At 35.2% G+C, this 19,723-nt stretch overlaps 1 protein-coding gene across 1 annotated transcript; it reads left to right on the top strand.

Annotated features, from left to right (window-relative positions):
• The first annotated feature begins 1,398 nt into the window (after positions 1-1,398).
• Positions 1,399-4,173, top strand: LOC149223436 (gamma-glutamyl peptidase 3-like). The gene is made up of 4 exons (XM_089385840.1): positions 1,399-1,922; positions 3,365-3,520; positions 3,639-3,806; positions 3,926-4,173. The coding sequence occupies exons 1-4, from the start codon at positions 1,587-1,589 to the stop codon at positions 4,019-4,021; spliced, it is 756 nt and encodes a 251-aa protein (XP_089241966.1). The 5' UTR covers positions 1,399-1,586; the 3' UTR covers positions 4,022-4,173.
• The last annotated feature ends 15,550 nt before the right edge of the window (positions 4,174-19,723 follow it).

The following is a 19,723-nucleotide window of genomic DNA, read 5'->3' as shown; positions in this document are numbered from 1 at the left end:
AATATTATTATAGTTAAACAATTTAAATAGTCAAATCTAGCCGTTTCTTGGTCAATTATAGCCATTTGTCCAGTCTAACCTCATATAGCCGTTTGTCCAGTGTAACCTAATATAGCTATTTTTTCTAACCATTGGGCGATCTTCCTGACGATGAACCACACTTGTTGGTTCGAAACATGTCCACAAATGTATTATCATGTGATTTACGCCAAATTTTTTTTTCTCATAAACTTGATATGGATGATAGAAGCCTCAATTAAACAATTAAAATATCATATTTATTAAAATTAAAATATAAAATTTAGATGATTATATAAAAATATTGAATAAAGTCATTAAAATTTAATTATAATAATTTAGTTTAAAAGTTAGTCAAGTCATGAATATTAAATGGTATTTTTTTAAATAATAAGAAAATTTGTAATATTTTATATGGGTTAAAACAATAGTGGAGGAGAGTTATTATTGGTTGTTATTTGTTAATGTAGATTGACACATCACTATTATTTAAGAAAAATAATGTTGCTTGTCATTATTTATTGCTGGTCTATAAAGATGAGACTTTCACTTCCACCAAATATTAAATAAAATCATTAAAATTTAATTATAATAATTTGGTTTAAAAGTTAGTCAAGTCATGAATACTAAATGGTAATTTTTTTAAACAATAGGAAAATTTGTGATATTTTATATTGGTCAAAATAATGGTGGGTGAGAGTCATTACTGGTTGTTATTTGTTAATGTAGATTGACACATCACTGTTATTCAAGACAAGCAATGCCACCTGTAATTATTTATTGCTAGTCTATATAAAAAAACAAACTTTCACTCCAGTGAAATATTTTTGAATTTTAGGGAAATATAAACTCTTAACCTAACCTATACAAAAGCAAAGCAAAAAAAAATTAAAGCATACTTATTTGTAAATGGTAACTTCTCTTTTTTGAAATCGGTAAAGTTACCAATGTGATTCTCATGATTATTTTTTGGAATTTAAACTCCGTACTCGGAATCTACTCCGTTGAAAAAGTATCAAATTTCAGTAAAATAAAAATATCAAATTTCAGTAAAGTATTTTAAAAAAAAATCACAAAAGTTTGATTTGCAAACTATTTAATAAAAACGATCCATCTGAGCAAAATTTTAAAGCTAGTTTGCAGGAGCCGTCCCAACTTCCGGATTCCCACTTCTGCAAATCTGAGTCTGCAGGAATCGTCCCAATTTCCGAATTCTCAGTCCCCGGCTAACATTGTAATGGGGTTACGTGGGTGGGTCCCTGAGGTCATAACACTAACAGTAAGTTGCTTTCCGTGATCTCTGATTTGACAGCTCATTCCGGACACGCATTTCTTGCATCTTTCGGCACTTCATACATGCCCATACGCATGTAGGTATATATATCCGTCCCAAGATATGCCCATACTCAACTCGCCTGCAACAACTTTTCTCAGAGTTTGCTTCCCGTGTTGCCCGTGCTGGCGGGTCAGTCCACCAGGAGATAAGTACATTTAGGTTTTTAAAGATTTCTCTCCAAGTTTCTCAACACTTTGTCCGTGGCGGGAGAAAAAAGGATCTCACGGGAAGAATGGGGGAATTCCTAAATCCAGAGCTGAGAACGGGGAAGAGATTCGGCGTCCTATTGTGTGCGCCTGATCAGGTCTATGTGATGAAGAGATACGGGGGATATTTTACTCTCTTTGCCAACATGTTGAGGGAGCCGGGTGAATCTTGGGATTCGTTCAGTGTTATTGATGGCCAGTTTCCTGCCATGGAAGATCTGTGCAAATATGACGGATTCGTGATCACCGGAAGCTGTCATGATGCCCACGGAAACGATGTCTGGATCTTAAAGCTCTGTCATTTGCTGCAGACACTCAATACAATGGCCATTAAAGTTCTTGGCATCTGCTTTGGCCACCAGGTAATCTAATCCATTTCTTTCTGTTCTTCTTCTTTAACTTTATCTCCATGCCTGTTCTAGGTTGAACAATGTCATATTTATGTGATTAAACGTGAAAGTTTTTTTTGGATCTTTCATTTCAATTGGGAAAATTTGATTGATGTATAATTACTGTGAAGACTTAAAAGCTTTGTCTACTTTGGCTAATTGTAAGGTTCTACTCTACCTTCTTATGATTAGTACAGTGTAGTCTCTTTATTTAAGGTTTCTGTTTTAAGCATTTGACATCACATATAATCTTTTCTTGAATTTTGATCTGCTTGCAGATTTCGGCATCCAGTACAGTGTAGTCTCTTTATTTAAGGTTTCTGTTTTAAGCATTTGACACAACATATAATCTTTTCTTGAGCTTTGCTCTACTTGCAGATTTTGGCATCCAAATGGTATAAAGTAAAATTCTCACATATTTATTAAATGTAACAGTCTGCAATCAAAGATATGGAATTGACATAAAGATACATCTTAAAGAAATATGGGTAACATTTCATTTCAATTGGGAAATCTTGATTGATGTATAACTATTGTGAAGAATTAAAAGCTTTGTCTACTTTGGCTAATTGTAAGGTTCTACTCTACCTTCTTATGATTAGTACAGTGTATTCTCTTTATTTAAGGTTTCTGTTTTAAGCATTTGACATCACATATAATCTTTTCATGAATTTTGATCTGCTTGCAGATTTCGGCATCCAGTACAGTGTAGTCTCTTTATTTAAGGTTTCTGTTTTAAGCATTTGATATAACATATAATCTTTTCTTGAGCTTTGATATGTTTGCAGATTTTTTGGCATCCAAATGGTATAAAGTAAAATTCTCACATATTTATTAAATGTAACAATCTGCAATCAAGAATATGCAATTGACATAAATATACATTTTAAGAGAAATATAGTTAACATTTCCTTAATAAATAATACGAGGGAATGGATCTTAAAGGCAAGTTTATTAGGCATTTTAAAAAGTATACTTTCGAAATCAAACTTGAATTTTCTTACTGGCTTTACCTGAAAATTAAATTTTAGCCCTAAACTGCGGCTGGAATTCGCCCAGGCCGTAACTCCTTTAGTCTTGCTTTTTTTATTATGCTCCATGCTTTTCAGCTTTGTCAAATGATCCAGACCTATCTGGGTCATTTTCAGAATTACAAGCAATGTACTTATCTGCCTCTTTATATATAAAACGATCAAGCTTTTTTCGTTTCAAAAAAACTCCTAAAGTAAAGAAAAGTTTTATGTATCCTCTTATTCATGGTCTTGCTTTCGATTTTTTTTGTTCTTGATTTAAATTTAACCGCCTGCATGTAGAAAGTGAGCCAGTTCGAAGACATTTGGCTCGCTTCAATATTGATAACATACTTCCCCATTGATACATAATTACGCGCAGTTTTCTTTTTCTCTCTTAAGCAGGTTTTGTGTCGAGCTCTAGGAGGAAAAACTGGGAGAGCATTAGCTGGATGGGATATTGGCTTGAAAAAAATTGCTGTTTCTGATAAGTTGTCAACGAAGTATTCAGGGTTGGAGCTCCCTTCTGTGATTAGTATCATTGAATGTCATCAAGACAAGGTATTCTTTTATCTCAGAGAGAATTTTTTGCCTTTTTTGCAATATGTATGAACACATTCTCTGAGCAGAGGTTTGTTGAGTTACTGTTGCATTCTCACTGAGCAAAAGTGGTGAACAGGTATATAAAGTTCCCTTAGGAGCAGAGATATTGGCTTCTTCAGGGAAAACAGACGTGGAGATGTTTTCTCTGGGTGACAACATACTGGGCATCCAGGGCCATCCAGAGTATACTGCTGACATTTTGTTCAACCTCATGGATCGCCTTATGGATAAGAATCTCATTGGAGTAAGTAATACTAAGCCGAGCCGTTGTCCATACTTGCTTTTTCTCTCCTTACTCCAATTATTTCAGGTTACAGACTTAAAAAGGGATTGATACCACACTCGTTTTTTCTTAATTTTCAGGAGAAGATGAGCGACGAGGCCAAGAAATCTTTGCAAAACAACGAACCAGACGCAGAAATCTGGCAGAAAATTTGCAAGCGATTTCTAAAAGCATGAGGATTATTTACCAACATCTAAGATTTGGGTTAGGTTCTGTCTTAAAAGATGGAATTGCTAAATTACTTGAAATCGACTATATTATGCATGATATAGTACTGTGAAAGTTACAATTATTTAACTATTAATTAACATATTAGTGGTTTCCTGCATCGAGACACCAGAGCAATCTGGGTGCTAATTTTATAAATTTCTAAATGTTTTTGTCGTTAGTATTTCCCTAACTCTTATCTTTTATGTTTTAAAAGAAGGATTAAAAAATGTTTTCTGGTACCTTCGTCCAATGGGTTTAAGACATTTGGATGTGATTACTGTAACCTGGTTGTTAAAAAGGATTAAAAAATGTTTTCTCGTCCAATGGGTTTAAGACATTTGGACGTGATTACTGTAACCTGGTTGTTAAAAGAGTGTTTTTAAGTTTTGTTTTTATAATGGTGAATTTTATTTAAATTTTGTAATGATTTGGTAAAATTATAGGTGAAATTTGTATAATTAGAATGATTTAAAAATTTATTTATTTCAAAAACATATTTTAAATAACAAAAAAATTATGATTTTATCGGAAAAAAATTAATATATATATAGTGTGATGGTGTAGGTGAGAGCTAGAACCTTGTACCTCTTATTTCCATGTTTAGTGGTTCGAAAAAAATTTATATATATATTTAGTGTGATGGTGCAGGTGAGAGCTAGAACCTTGTACCTCTTATTTCATGTTTAGTGGTTACCTGTAAAATCACTAGATTTGCTTTTTTATATTAATAATATAATATTAAAATTACAAAAAGTTTAATATCAAAATTAATATTAAAATTAAAAAAGAAAATCCTTATTTAAGAAAGGTTGAATGTCAAAGTTTAATAAAGATTCAATAATAGCAAAATATCTAAAAGAAAATGGGGGTTACCAATGACCCATGCATTCATACTGTAATGGAGTTTCCTTTTAATATAAAAGTCACTTAGATGACGAAAGTAAAAGATCCTCCTTTAAAAAGGTTGAAATTAAAAATAGTTAGTCAAAAAAAATAAAGGCACTTATACTCACAAAGCAAATTCTTTTTCTCTTTTAAATTGTTTTTAAATAATTAATTTCTATAAAAGTTGTACTTTTGAGACATGGCCGAATTATGAGTTAGGCAAGTCAATCTAATATGTTTCAGTATTTAATGAGATTTTATATAAATATTTAATCAATGGAGCATGGCACGCAGTTTCCTCAAATAAGTAGAATATGATTTAAATATTTATTAATTATCATACGCGGCCGTTGAAGATTTTAAAATCAGCGAGCTGAGTCCCAGTTTTTCCTGGGTTCATGGTTTTGGTTAGTTTTAGTAAAAACTATATTAATTTTATACTATTTATTTAAGATTTTAAAATCAATGAGTTTTGTTCCTTGTTTTCTAAAATCAAAAAACTTTGGTCCTATTTTTTAGGATTATGGTTTTGGTTTGTTTAGTCAAATCATGTTACTTTTATATTATTTATTTTATTTTTTTGGTTGCGTTTTAGATTTTGGATTGTTTAGTCAAAAAAATTTCCCTTCAAAAAAAACATAATTTTTTATCCAGACGAATACAAAATTATATGTTCTACAATAATCTAAAAAGAATTGGACCTTTCTTGTATGTGGCAAAGCTTTTACAAAGATTGATGCTTTATTATAGGATATACCTATAAACATCTTTTCAAAAAAAATATTAGAGAGTTTTGTAATGCAACATGGATATACAATGTTATTCATAATGTGCTAAGGGTTGTCCTAAAATTCCATGAAAAGTAGTATATGGTAGCAACAAAAAAATCTCATGTTTTTCATAAAGGAAGACTAAATAAAAATTGCGAGTCTAGTGCAATTAAGCATCGAAATCTGCGAGGAACCTATCTCCATTGTTTTCCCTCTTTTGATAAGGTATCAACATCAACATTTAATTCCTAGTATATATGCATGACGGAGAAAATGTTGAAAAGATAAATGAGTCTATTAATTTCGGTCACAATAGGCATAAGACGTAGGTTGTGGCAATAATAGCTGCCTTTGGCCCATTTTATTACCAATAAACAATCCCCATAAACACGAAGAACAAAGACCTCATGCTCTAAAGCATATATAAGAAGCAAATTCAGAGCCATCAACCTTGCAAAGTTGCTAGTACTTGCACCAAGGCTCATTTTTAGTCTACAATGATGAGACTCACTATGGTGAAGAAGAGTCCCACCTCCACATACATGGGGAGCTCCTTGCACAACTTTGTCAAAAAATGCCCAAGGCACAAATTTATCAATGGCGACCATTGTAATGTATCTACGATGTTGCAAAGTCTTTGGCCTGGGCAGAAGATCAAGGATTTCCAGAGCCTATCTAGTAGTGATTAGGGGAGAAGTATACTTGTCATTGAAGATGGATTTATGCCTAGCCAACCAGATTCCCCAACAACCTAATAAAGGAAGAACTTCATTATCTTTCACATCTCGTCTTGAAAGCTATTGCTCCCATGTTTCTGTGATTGAGTTCCCAAACCATTGACAAGCTGGCCCAAATTTTGTAGTGAAAATTGACCAAATGGTTTGTGTGTAAGAACAAGAGAGGAACATGTGATGGACAAACTGTACTTGTAATTTGCACAAACAATACTAGCTTAGGCCAGTGTTTTTCTTCTTTTGTAGGAAGTATCATATGGCAACCTTGTTTTCTAATATACATTACATGAATAGGTTGGATTTAGCCGAGCATTTTAAACGCTAAAGAAATTTCCACCAGCCAACCTGTTCCCTAGAGATATGAGATGTAATGAGGAAGGCATATCCAGATTTACTAGTGCAATTACCATCCATTGAGTGTCGCTAGACTAATTCATCCTCTATCTCATTTACGTGGATATGGTTCTTTGTCAATTCCCTTGTGTAAATAGCCCAGTAATCTTTGAAAACATCTGGAAGACCAAGATGATGGACCCTAAGCGATGATTGGGGGCTCAACAGATTACCACCCTGACTAACAATATGAACCAACTTATACATGGATCTAATATAGATATTGAACAAAGTCTGCTGGTAATCTATAAAGAGCATTGCAACCGAATCACATATCAATACCAATCTGAAAACTTTGACCATTGCCAATATTCCATACCAAACCATTCTCAATGATAGATAAAGAAGAGATAACAACTTTCCATATAATAGAACCATCGTGAGAATTTTAATTTGGGGATCTAATCCAATCCTCAATGGAAAGAGGATAGATATATTTCCTATAGACAACCATCAACCATAGGTCTGTAGAGGAAATGAGTCTCCAACTTGCTTTCGTGGCTAATGCACTAGAAAATAAGGGAAGATGCTTCAACCCCCAACCACCCCACTCCCATGGGAGGGCAATGTGAAGAAATTTAACCTAAGGGAAAGAATATTTGTCTGCAGACCCAACCCATAGAAATTTATAGCAGATTCTTTTCATATTTTCTAAAATGCTCCCAAGAATCCAAGATAATGCCATCCAGTAAACTAGTATGGCCTCAAGAACGTATTTGATTAATACCAATCTTCTTGCTCTAGATAACCACCAAAGGCATGAGACACTTAGTCTCTTCTCTAGCTTGACAAGTAGGAAGAACTAGTTGTCCTTCATATATGAAATTGGTTTGAAATGGAGCCCAAGGTACTTAAGGCCTTCATTCATTGTAGTTATTTCAAAAGGAAATAGATTTTGTATGAAAAGAAGTTCATCTTCATTTAGGTTGAAAGAGGTAAGAGTAGACTTCAAGTAGTTTATAATCATACTCGTAGCCAATGCGAATAGAGAAAGGACATCCTTTATTGCAAATATGTCTTTATGGGAACCATCACAGAAAATAAGAATGTCGTCCACAAACAATAAGTGAGTACTGTTGAGGTTAGGAGCGACATAGATACCAAATAAAAGACCCCTTCTTTTGTAGTTAGCCAATGATTGATTGATACATTCAACGATCAATAGAAACAAAAGAGGGGATAATGGGCACCCCTGACAAAGGCCATGCTCAATCAAGAAGAATGGGGAGGCTGACCCACTGATAAGCATTGAGAAAGTAATCGAGGATATGGAACTCATTATCTAGTTGATTAAGGCAAGGTCGAACCTGAAAATGAATGAGGAGTAACAAGATGTATAACCAATTTTCCCTATCAAATGCCTTTGATGAATCAATTTTCAGAAATGCCCCTTTGTTTAAGACTATGAAGTCCCTCTCGAGCCACGCCAATGGCCTCATGTATCTGTCTCACTTGGAGAAAAGAAAATTTTTCCCTAGATATTGAGTTGGAGAGAATAGGCTTTAATTTGTGGGTGATAACCTTTGCAATGATATTATAAATGCAATTGCAGAGGGAAATAGGTTTCTAGTCATCAAAGGTAGTAGGAGAGTTTGTCTTTGGGATACATGCTATGAAGGTAGTATTGAAAGGCATGTGTATCATACCAGAAGCCCTCTACTCCCCAACCACTCTGAGAAGGTTGGCACTAATGATATCGAAAAGATCAATGAAGAATTCAACCAACCACCCATCAAGGCCCAGACCCTTATCCTTCTAAACTTTAGAGAGAACTACAAAAAGTTCTTCATTGGTAACCACAACTATTAAATGTTCATTGTTTGCTCCATATGAAATCTGGGGAAGAGCAATACATACCAAACTATCTCAGCGATAGGGGCACCTCAAGGGGCCTTGAATAAACCCACAAAATGTATGCATCCCAGGTTTTCCATATCTTCAAAGGAGGTGACATACTTCCCATCCCAATCCTTTAATATCTAGATAGTATTTCTCATTTTTTTTCCCTTTGTAATATTTTGAAAAATCTTGGAATTTTCATCCATGGCATGACTCTTGAGGCACCAGGTAGCTTCTTGAGCATTTAGTAGACTCCTTCTACATCCTTCAAGCCCCAATAATCTGGGCTCAACATCCTTTGATTCATAGTCTTCTGTTGCTTCCTCCTAGATGGATTTGAGTTCCCCTTCGATGGCCCATAACTTCTTAGTATCCTAAATTATTTTTGTCACCGACCAAGTAATCGAAGCTTGTTTTATAGATTTTAACTTGGTTGTAAACTAAGCAGCTCCAGATATACCAACCTTGTGATCATAGGACTTATAAGTGGATCTAATCAAGCCCATATCAAACTCGTCTTTTAGCCATATGGCACTGAGATTGAAAGGGATTAGGGATTTTCTTCCCTGAACTTTAAGATACAAGAATATAGGAGAATGGTTAGATCTCGCCCCCTCTCCAATCCATTGACGAATAAGGGGGATGTCATCCACTAGCTATTCAACAAGAGAAAACCTATCTAAACGCTTAGCAACCCCGTCTAGACTTGTACTGTTGTTTCTCCAGGTGGGCTTAATTTTTGTAGGCTCGATATCCACCAACTGATGTACTCTTAGGTAATTAGACAAATATGCCAAGTTTTGATCGATATGTGCCCTCAACCCCCAAATTTCAACATGCCCCAGGGAGAACTTAAGGTCGCCACCCAAGATTATATTGTTCGCTGATAAGAAAGAAGAGTTGGAAATAACATCCCATAAAATAATTTTTCCCTGCTGAGGACCATATACATTAAGTACCATGAGATCCATGTCTAGATCAACTATTCAAAATGAGTGTCCCAAAGCCGATCCCATACCCCACGAGTTTGTCATATTGACAAACTGTGGATTCCAACCTATAACCAACCCACCTGCACGACCATTAGCATATAGAAAAGAGAACTCCCATTGAGGAAACAAAATTTTAAACATGATAGAATAAAGCCCCCCTCCCCCAAGGTGTCTTGAAGAATAAGCATTGAAACTTGATTAGAAACTACCAATCTACAGAAATCATGTTGCTTGGATGGGCTGGCCAAACCCCTGTAGTTAAGTGATAGAAGGATCATGGGGGAACCTCATGTGAGGGGTGCAACGTTCTAAGGACCATAGCAATAATGTGTTGCTTACCAGAGGCTTGTTCTAAAACAACCTTATCTTATGCTTTAGAAAGATACAACTTTCGGCCTAGACCTTTTTGTGCAAACACCAATAATGAATTATGGTCCAAACCCTTAAAGACATAGGGTTCAATGGATGAGGACAAATGAGATCAAAGAGGATATCTAGGTTCATAAGATCCATATTCTAAGGATTCCCCTTCAATGGAATCAAAAATGTGAGGAGGATTGATCAATCCTCTTGATGAAAGATACAGGGAAAATGCTCGGGGCTATATTTAGGTCGGACAAGACCTGAACATCAGAGAAATCATTTGAGATATTACAAGCAGGATTTGGAGCCATCCCCATAGCTGAATAAAAACTAACAAATGAGGAAAAAGAGGGAGAAGGATGAAAATTACCCATAATTAGAGAATCCCACAAACAAACCTTGACATCCTTCTCTAAAGTGATGCAGATCCCATCCTCCTTCGAAGTAGCCTCCATCTAGCTCACTACGTGAATAGGCACAAACATGTCTAAGGAGGAGTTTGGAAAGCCATGTGCCACACCAAGATGTCCAATTGAGATCACAGGAGTAGAAAAGGTGGAAGAAATAATCTCCTCCATGGAAACATTAACCAAACCCCCATGCATATAAGAGTGAGACTTTGTCGACCTAGCATTTCCATGAAACCCCAATTTGCATTCTCCAATTTTATACCCATGAGCCTGGAAAAATCTATAGCAGAAGGGTGTACCCTCATAATCCAAGGGTTGGGCCATAGAGAAAACTCTATGAGTCAACACCATTTCGCTCCAAATACCCTCTCAAATATTCAGAATCACCAGAACCCTAGCTGTTGTTATCTCATTTTCCACTTGAATACATTCCCCCCAATCGACTACCAATATCCAAGAGAGCTCACTCGAACCAGAACTGAACCTTGATTCTCGGGAGCTTGACCCAAATGGGTGCCTCATCCATCTTTTCCCTAGTCAAATCAAATAAAGGAGTCTAATGTTTTAGAAGTAAGGAGAAATAATCAATACTCCAAAGCTTGTCCAAGACCCACTTGACCTCATAAGGGGTAGAGAATAAAATAATAAACCAACCCCACACTAACACCTTGATGGAAGGAAAATTGTGAAAATGATCCCCCCATTCCTTTTAACCCATTCTTTTATCAAATTTCCACTATATTAGTGCCCACGGGCATAACCCACAATCGTAAGCTCACTCATTTGAATGACTAGGTGGATCTGAACATCATCACCCAAGATCATAGAAATTTGGCCTTTATTTTCCTTAACGGAAGAGTTTTTTCTCTTAACGAATCTTCTGGGGAAAGAAACCCCAAGCAAGTCTGAGTCTAATGTAAGATGAATATTTATGGGATCCTTAGAAATATGCAACTAAGAGTCAACTAAAATTGAACAAAAGGCATGTTCTAGACTGTTGGTAAGTAGAACTGCCTCAAGAGAGTAAGCTGGATTGTAAACCCGGACACCTCTAGAAGGAGATAAGGAAAATGCATAGGAAGATAGGCCTAGAGACCCCTTAGGACAAAAGATGGAATGTACAAAGGATGGCAGAGTGAAATTTTCACCAAAAGAGGGCCCGTGAGAATCCAAAGATAATGTTTCCAAGGAGTTCGAAATCGTGAATGTCAGACCACCCAAAGAGCTTTTGAAACAGTACCTATAGGAGAGAGTAGTTGAAAATTCCACCAAATGTTGAAGGAAAGAAGAAGTAGTGGGATGCAAGGCCAGTCCCTGTAAACCCCAACTGACCGAAACCCCTAAACCATCATGTAAGAGGGGACCAACCCCCGAAACCTCCAGAGTTACTAAATTGAAACATGTACAAAGGCACTTTTTGGAAGAAAATTCCCCTTTGTTGACATCTGCTTGAATGGAATACCTATGAATTTCCTAGTTCCCAAAAGCCTAAGCCAAATTGACATAATTGCCAGCTAGTCTGACAAATATGCTCATGTCTTCCATTGCATCTTCTAAATAGTCCACCAAGATGTCCTCCATGAAAAGGACCCAAGGAAGAATAGAAACCTAGGTAAAAAGGAGGATGGAAGAACCATAAGAGGTTGCCCCCAAAAATATTGAAAATTGTTGAAACCCTAAATATCCACAGGAAATGGATAAAAGAAATAGACACCCCACCTTTGTGCCCAAACCAGTAATTGAGGAATGCCACCAGAGATTAGTGCGCAAAAACCACACATCGTTGAAAGCTAGCAATGGAGAAGAAAATAAGAGAAAACCATGCCATGGTAGATACAAAGCCAATTAGTTTAGTTTGCAAATTCTATGATCTTGATTTTTTTATTCAAATTATGCTAATCTTATATTACTTATTTAAAATTTAAAATTTTATGTTTTAATGGAATTTAAAGTGTTTTTTAATTTTGTATCAATCTTATGTCCTTTTAAAATTTAATTTTGTTTTCTATTTATTCAACTTTATAAATACAAATTTTTATTTGTTGATGTATTCTTATTTCTTTGGCATGAGAGATTTATTATATTAGATTGTGAAAATTAACAAATAAATTTAACAATGGAATTTTGTAAGTGGTTTTACACTTAGACTTTAACAAAATTGTAATGAACCTTTAAATAATGATGCACTCGAGGCTCTAACCACTTTGTATTTTGAGGCTTTAACTTTGACATGCAAATTAGGGTAGTGTAGTCAAGGCTCAAATGCTAACAAGGCTTTGACACTGGCATGCATGCATGAGTGCCATCACTCTCCACTTCCACTTGGTATGGTAACCTACAACAACACACATCTTGTTGTTAGCTCTAGAGATAGTTATCCTATAGTAATTAGATAATTATATCTTAGAGATGGTTATCCTACGATAATAAGATAATTGTATCCTAGAGATAGTTATCCTACAGTTATCCTAGAAGCTCCTAGATATTGAATGCATTTAGACAGAGGGGAATAACGGATACAATTTGAAGAAGAAAAGGAGCAAGGAGTGTGAATTCAAAGAGTAATCATAGGAAAAATAAAAGAGCATGGATGAAAGGATAGAGACATTACTATGGCCATCAAGAAAGCAAAAGAGAAGATGAACCCCTTGCAGAAATAAACTAATCTACAACCTTCTAGCAGGAGAGCACACCTTCTGTACATACGTGGTGTGACTGACATAATAGCTAAAATACTCATAAAAAAGAATATTAGTGTTGTATTCAAACCGTCATAAACTGTAAAATAAAAATTGAAATCAGTTAAGGACAATATTGATCAGCATCAACTAAAAGGAGTCTACAAAATCAATTTTTCCTATGGAAAAATCTACATTGGTGAAACCAGGAGGTCATTCAAAAATTAGAAATCAAAGATCTTGCACCTATGTCCTTGCAGAACATTCCCTTCACACTAAGCATCACATCTTCCTAGAAGACACTACTATCATTGCTAAGGAAGACCACTACATTAAAAGAAGATTTAGAGAGGCTTTGGAGATACTAAGGCAACTAAACAACGTCAATTAGGATGACGGCCTAGAGGTTAGTAGGAGTTGACTCCTCATGATCTCTTGGCTCTAAGGCATGTTCTCTCCATTTCAATATTAAATTTATAAAGTTATTATTAACATTATCACTCTCATAAGTCTTAATATTAATAATACTACTCTATTAGTATTAATAATATTACTCTATTAATATTAATATTTCTATTTTTTCTTTTCTTTTCTTTTCTTTCTATTATAGTTCTATAATTATTAAATCCTTATACATTAATATATAACTAATTTTATTAACCTAATGCATGAAATCTAACATATTAATTTATTAACATAATAGAATAAATTTATTAATATATGATATGTTATATAATATTATATTAATATATTTAATATGAATCAAGGTATTATATTATTAATGCATTAATAATTTTGTATTATTTCATTAGTTAAATAGGTGCATTAATTCATTTCCCTATCAATTATACATTTTCCATATTCTATTTTATTGTTGTATTAATATTATACTAAATTATTAATATTATTAATAATTCATTAATTATTCCATAATTTATATATTCTATTTATATATTTATTCTAATATATTATTAACTATAATTATTAATATTATTACTATTTCTTATTTCATTATTTTTAAATATATTATTGTTAATCCTAATATAACCTTAGAAGCCCCCATATGGCAAACAAATCTCTGGTCTTAAAAAGCATTTTTCAGCCAAAACATGTTGATTCCTTTGTGACTTCCATCATGTCCAACATCAGTCTAGTCTATCCTCAAGGCTTCTTGTGCTAATGAATCCACTTGAAAGAAAACACATATTACACATACGATTTCCATTTTTGTCAAAATAGGGTGAACACTCTAGAATTTCCTTGGTATTAGCTATATTCTCTGCAGATGATTAGGTTCCATATATAATTTTGATCCTTGTAGTGGGTGAACCCTATCTGTTGTGTGAATTACATTGAACTCTATGGTGAATGAATTTTTAGCAATCTATATAAACTCAACGACCTATATAAACACTGAAGTCTTTGACTGGGTATATATATAGTGGGCGAACCCTATATGTTGTGCGAATCACATTGATCTTTGTGGTGGATGAATTTTCTGCGATCTATATAAACTCAGCGACCTATATAAACACCGAAGTCTCTAACTCGGTAAATTTTGATCCTTGTAGTGGGCGAACCCTATCTGTCGTGCAAATCACATTTCTCTCTATGGTGGACGAATTTTTTGTGGTCTATATAAACTCAACGACCTATATAACACCAAAGTCTCTGATTGGGTATATATATCACTTAGCATTTTGGAGGTGGGTATCTAAACTCTGTAGCATATTTAGACACTGAACTTTGCAATGGTGAATCAAAATCTTCTACTCAGAACTAATCAAGATAAGATCCCGTGACCCCAATGGTTCTTCTCTGTGCTATTTTTTATTTTCATCTGTGGTCTCAAAGCGATTTTCATCTATGGATCACGGTAGGCGCTAAAAATTGTGGACTGATTGTGCTACTAGCATGAAAAACCATTGATAATGCCTAATTCCAATTGCATCTCCACATCCAACTCGCATGGTGGTCATCTTCTATGGCTCAAATATAAGTGCAGCGACAACCTTTGGATTACCACCTTCTGCAGCTCAGATCATCACGTTCGCTTTGCGGTGGTCATATTTTGCAGTTCAAATATAAGTTGTCATCTTCTGCGATCTCATTATCACCTTATGTGGCTCAGATTATCAATATCATCTGTGGTTCACAAGCCCTTGGTGATTTGAAGCCTCGCATTTGTTTCGTGAAACTTAATACAACTCTAATAGGTGCATATGTTTTCACTTATCCTCCTCTTGTTAAGATTTTCTTATCTACACTATGAGTACTTCCCCTCACATTTCTAAGGCTTCCTCTAGCAAAAGGAAACCAAGTAAATTACCCTAGAGAGTCTTTATGAGTACATTGAATCTCTAGAAAGATGAAGAGAAGAAAGAGAAACCCATTTTAAACTAGAACTGACTACAATGCTTGAAAACAACCACAAATTTCTAGAAAATAAAATAATCACACTCGAGACTAAACTCCAAGGAATGAGAGGTAGAGTTCAATAAATAGAACATAGTAAACAATCAATGGTTAAAGAAAATGACACCTTGAAAAGTGAGATTAAAAATCTAAAAGAAAAACTACATAATAACTCAGCCCTAAATAACATAGAGAATAAATTATATATTAACCCATAAAAGAGGAAATCAATAAACTAATTGTATGCGACCATGAGTGCCAAAAAAGAGCCTTACACCTTATAATTGTTGGTATAGAAGAACAAACAATGAAGACACATTAGAAATAGTAAAAGAATAATTAAAAACAAAATTTCAAATTCAAACAACTTATCTCACAGAAGCAATAAGGGTAGGAAAGTTACTTGAGCACAAACACAGACTAATTTGTGTCAAGGTAAGTTGTAATGACCATAAATTAGATATACTCAGGAAATCCCCAAGCCTAAAAGGAACAATAATATTTATAAATGAAGATCTCATTCCAGAAGACCAGGCCGAACTTAGGAAATAATTCCAAAAGGTCAAGGAGGCAAGAAAAGAAGGGAAATGAGAAATCATTCGGAATAATAAATATATTATTAAAGATAGAGTCCCAAACATGACTGATAAATAGGGACTAGCATCACTTCGAATCCTCTTCTCGAATTTCCATGCTTTTCCATGGTGTAAAGGTCATATGCTAAGTTGGATCTTAAGTGATATTGATCTTATTCTTTTAGTTGAAACTTAGGAGCATGATGAATCTAGGGTCCCTCACCTTGAGGGATTAACTCTTTGGTTAGATTGGAATAAGAAACCCCCCCGGAGGGGTTTTGGTGGTATAGCCTATTATATAAGGAACATTGTTTCCTCTCACATTCGCCTTCATAAAATCAATCTGTTCAATCAGTACATTTGGATCGATATCTTTGATACTACCACTAATATGATCTTTCTTGCAATATGCTATTTAGCTCCTATCAACTTTACATCCTATAAGAAAAACAACTTGGATAAGAATTGTCCTTTCAATACCTTAGAAGAAAAACATCTAAAACCTAAGGAATGAAGGTAATATCCTTTTTCGTGGGGACTTTAATGCTAGAATTGTTACTAATCAAGATATTATGTTAAGTAATAAATCTAACCCCGACCCCTTGTGGCTTGATGAAGATGGTAACTTAGCCAATAGATTCAAGAGAAACTCTGAAGACATAATTGAGAACTCATTTAGAACTGAGCTCCTCAAAGTTTGTAGTTCCCAGGACCTAATAATTTGTAATGGTATTAACAAGTGGCCTTCCTATGGTCAGATGACATATTTCCATGGGTTGGGTAACAGTGTCATGGATTATGCAATTTCTGACACCCATGTCCTCAACTGTATTACAAGCTTTGAGCTACTTAACATGTACGAGCCTGACTCTGACTAGAGACCTTTGGCTTTATCCCTCAATCTTTTTTATGCATACCACCCACATGTAGGAGACCAATGAAATCAAAATACACATCAGCTTCGATAGAAGTAATGTCGACATTTTCTTAAGGGATTTAGAAATGGATTTAGGCTCCCTGACTTATAATAATAAAATTGATCAAATTTATTACCATTTTACTACTAGCCTTTCCACTACCATTAACAAGTTCTCTAATGAGACTTCATATAAGTAGAATAATAGAACTTCCAATCCTTGGTATGACAAAGAATGTTAAATTGTCAGGAAAGTGATCAAAGATGCTCTTAATGAAATCATTAAGATCTAGAATATAAGTATATACAAATCTCTCATCAAAATGAATAAGAGGTCATATATTAATAAGAGACAAGAGCATCTTCTCCACCTTTCTAAAGTTGAGCCCATAATGTTTTGGCAAAATGTGCTTGTTTGTAAAACTAAAGATAATCATTATATCCCCTTAGAAAATTGGCACAACTATCTTAAGAAGTTGTATGACTCTCTGGACACCATATCTTAAACACTCCTATTAAGGAAGATATATTTTCTTTGGAAGACGTTGAATCTGGGATTAATAAGCTCGCTAATGGGAAAGCTAAATATATTGAAGGATACCAAGATGAGATATTTAAAATGGGAAGGTTTATCCCCATTCCTCATCTCCACAAACTTCTCAATTTGGTAGTAAAGCATGGCTTCCCCAAGCTTTGGACATAAAGGCTTATTGTGCCTATATTTAAAAATGGGGACAAAAATGTTCCCTCTAACTACAAGACCATTATGATTAGCCACATGCTAGCCAAGCTATATGGCCTCATTTTGGAAATGAAGCTTAGCCTTTGGCTTGAAACCATGGTAAAAGAGATAAAGGGAAAGCTAGTTTTAGGAGACATCACTCAACTATCAACCATCTTGTCACTCTTAGTATCATTGCAGAAGAATGTCGCAATAGTAAATCTGATCTCTTCTATTGTTTTGTGGGCTTTAGAAAATCTTTCAACACTGTTCCTCGAGATAAGCTCTGAGAGAGACTTGAAGAGATCATGGTTCCTCCTGAACTAAGGATTTATGTGATCTGCCTCTACGAGACTGTCATTGCCAAGCTTAAGACCAATGAAGGTGGTCTAAATATATTAAATGCAATATCAGGGTTAAGCAAGGGTGTCTCCTATCCTGTTATCGGGAAATCTAGTGTCTATGCAGAGCTGCTAGTCCCACTAAGGCTGGTAGCTACCTTAGGAACAAACAAACTAAAACAACTTCCGTTTTCCTTTATGAGAAGTAGATAAGAGGGGAATAAAGGAGACCAACCTCTGTCTTGTGCTTGGTTCCTTGCTTGATTCCTCTCCCTTCTGATAGATCTTTGCCACTCGCTTCCTCGTCTACCCAGCTTCAAAGATCACCTATGGAATCAAAGCAGCATAATACTATCCAAGAACAGAGATCTATTATCATAAACAATATAGGACCAGATATATATTGACCACACAAATGCATATATCATCAATCATACAAGAATGTGGAGGAAAACTTGAATAACTTTATTAATAATCAAGAATAGCAAAGAGGATTACAATCAATTTTTCTAACCCAGCGTCATCCTCTCAGCAAGAAAGCCCTTATTCACCTCATGAAAAGCTTAGATCACCCAACACTATGATGTTGCACCAAGAAACCGGCAGCACTTCCTTACAAGATACAAAATTCCAACCTCTAGATCTCTGGGATGAGGGATCCATATATAGATGTTTGCAAGGGGGGTGAGTCAGCTTTTGAGATTTGATTAGTGTCCTCTCTCTGATAGTTCTTGATTCCATTTGGAGATTGATGATCTCTTACTCATCCCTGGTCGAATGCAGAGAGGCAAGTGTCACAGGAGAAGTTTCTAGAAGATTCCATGATCCTCCACCCTGCAGATTGACACTGCCATTTGTCCACTCTCACCCATCACACCCCATAGAAGGGATTCTCAGTATGCATCGCACCTCCCGTGTGCATTTAGGTGGGATGCAGCGCACTTTGACCATGGAGCAGGTGAGATGGTCTAGTTTTGACCAGTTCTGAGTAGTTTTTCATGGAGAACTTCTGGGAGATGATGTAATCAGCTGACCTTGTTCTTTTAGGGGTTGGAACAACACTTTTAGGGACTTAAGAGCCCTTGGTTTATGGAAATTTATGATTGGGGTTGCAGTGCCCAAAAATGTCTATAACAGTTGCCCCCTAAAGCATGAGGTCATTAATCTTTTTTGATGTCGAGTGAAATGCTTTATCATGAGGATCCGAAGTTTTTTCGAGCTGGAAGGCGACCTGTAATAAGATACAATACAATATCTTCATAATATTTTCATGATCTAGCTGAGGCGGGCATTCCCATGCTCAGCTTCATAAATTCATTTTCATGTACATAAGATAGACAATCCTCTGTGTGCAGACTGATGATTTCGGTAGAGCCATCATCCCTTAGATTGGATGATTATCTGTGCAGCAATGATGTACATTTGATGTCTTTATTTTCTTGAATATATATCGCAGCCTGGATGGATTAAACTAGATCTGGGGTCTTCAATCTCGTTCACTCTTCACTTAAAGTACAATTCGATCCATGTGATAGATGTTCTGGAGTCGAACATGGAAAGACATCGCCTGATTACCAGCCAATGATGTAAGCTGTTAATAGGCGCGAGAGGAATCATCGATAATGATGATGACCCT

Source organism: Pinus tabuliformis, chromosome Q (assembly GCF_031772625.1).
Source record: "Pinus tabuliformis cultivar Carrire ecotype Pingquan chromosome Q, CPIR1, whole genome shotgun sequence".
NCBI classification, from domain to species: Eukaryota; Viridiplantae; Streptophyta; class Pinopsida; order Pinales; family Pinaceae; genus Pinus; species Pinus tabuliformis.
Note: the sequence above shows the minus strand (reverse complement) of the source record. Positions and strands in the feature narration are given on the sequence as shown.